The sequence below is a fragment of the Alexandromys fortis genome, unplaced genomic scaffold, assembly GCF_014885135.2.
Source record: "Alexandromys fortis isolate MF-2015 unplaced genomic scaffold, M_Fortis_MF-2015_v1.1 scaffold_125, whole genome shotgun sequence".
Classification (NCBI taxonomy): Eukaryota; Metazoa; Chordata; class Mammalia; order Rodentia; family Cricetidae; genus Alexandromys; species Alexandromys fortis.
The window spans coordinates 1,003,599-1,005,074 of NW_026068026.1; the positions used below are offsets into that span (position 1 = coordinate 1,003,599).

At 49.0% G+C, this 1,476-nt stretch overlaps 1 protein-coding gene across 1 annotated transcript; it reads right to left on the reverse strand.

Moving 5' to 3' along the window:
- Positions 1-675: 675 nt before the first annotated feature.
- LOC126514755 (cytochrome c oxidase subunit 8A, mitochondrial) lies at positions 676-1,044 on the reverse strand. Its single transcript, XM_050163883.1, has one exon. The coding sequence runs from the start codon at positions 1,005-1,007 to the stop codon at positions 798-800; it is 210 nt and encodes a 69-aa protein (XP_050019840.1). The 5' UTR covers positions 1,008-1,044; the 3' UTR covers positions 676-797.
- Positions 1,045-1,476: the final 432 nt, after the last annotated feature.

Consider the following 1,476-nt stretch of genomic DNA (forward strand, 5'->3'; position numbering starts at 1 on the left):
ACAGCAGACGACTTACACTCCGAAGTTTGTTCTCCAATCTGTAGACTCTGTTCTCTCACCTTCCTCACAGCTCGAAAGTCCTGTCACTGAAAAGCAAGATGACTTGATTCTCTCATTTTCTGTGTGCTGGATAGTTTTTATCAATTCGACAGAAGCTAAAGTCGCCTCAGTAACAACTGAAGGCCCAGGATTGAACAGGTCATGTGAGAAGCTGAGGCTTGGCACCACAGAGAGAACCTATGAGAGGCTATCAGTGAAAGAGCAGCCCGGTTGCAGCAGAAGATCCCAGTGTTTGGAGATGCCAGTACCACGAGATGGCCACCAAGAACAGCAGCGGTGGTGGAGAGGAGCCTGCCCACCCTTGGAAGCTGTGTGTGCTGCAGAGAGTGGAGCTGGAGAGGTGACCAAGCCCTTCAGAGGAGCCCAATCATGAGTGGATCCCAGACACTGGAAGGTGAGTTATTTACATTTTTGGGGTTTGGTTTTTGTGTTGTTGAAATTGTGCCGATTCTCTGGTTCTTCTCTCTCTCTCTCTCTCTCTCTCTCTCTCTCTCTCTCTCTTTTTTTTTTTTTTTTTAAGGTTTAAACAGACTTTATTGTTACAAGGGGGACCCCACCAAGCAGCAGCAATATATGTGGTTCCAGTTATCACCATGGAAACATCGAGAGGTCATGATTGCAGAAGAGGTGACTGGAATTGAATGGCATGATCCCAGGGAAGGCCAGCCAGGAATGCAGGAAACATGATCAAGATGGGCTGGCAAGGGTGGTCTAGTCACAGGGGGAGGAAACTCCCTTCACTCCCGCTTCTTGTAGCTCTCCAGATGCGACAGGACCCAGCCCGCAGGCAGGAGGCAACAGACGAAGCAGGAAGTGAGCCCAACGGTGACTTCCACGACCCCGATCTGCTCCCGCGGCGGCTTCGAGTGGACCTGAGCGCGCGGCACCATGAGCCGCCGGGCCGAGCCGGTCAGGCCTCTCAGCAGCAGTGGCGTCAGGACAGACATGATGGCGCCCCGACCAAAGAAGAGGACCAGCCTGGTTCTTCTCTCTTGAAGTGAGAAAATATTTAACTTGGTTTTTATTTTGTATGAACCCACAGTTGAGAGACTAAAATTTTAAAGAGATTTTTAGATTTTCAGAGAGACTTGAATTTTAAAATGTTTGAATTTATAAAGACTGCGGGATTTTAAAGTTAGCAAAATCTTTTAAAGGTGTGACGTGGATGTTAATGTGTGATCTTTGAGATTGTAGCACAATGCCTGCTCTACATGCTACAGGCTATGGTATGGTTCACGAGTCAGGCAAGGGGCTGGAGATTGAAACACACACACACACACACACACACACACACACACACACACACAGAGGGGTAATGCCAAGAATTCCTCAAGAATGCCCCCTTGACTAATGGCCACACCCTAACTCTCAGCTGCAAGCCCACCAGAAACCACTCCCCTGCCATCAGGAACTCCT

Bases quoted from the DNA above. Each gene is read 5' to 3' on its own strand.
- LOC126514755 (XM_050163883.1), bottom strand. From the start codon at position 1,007: ATGTCTGTCCTGACGCCACTGCTGCTGAGAGGCCTGACCGGCTCGGCC.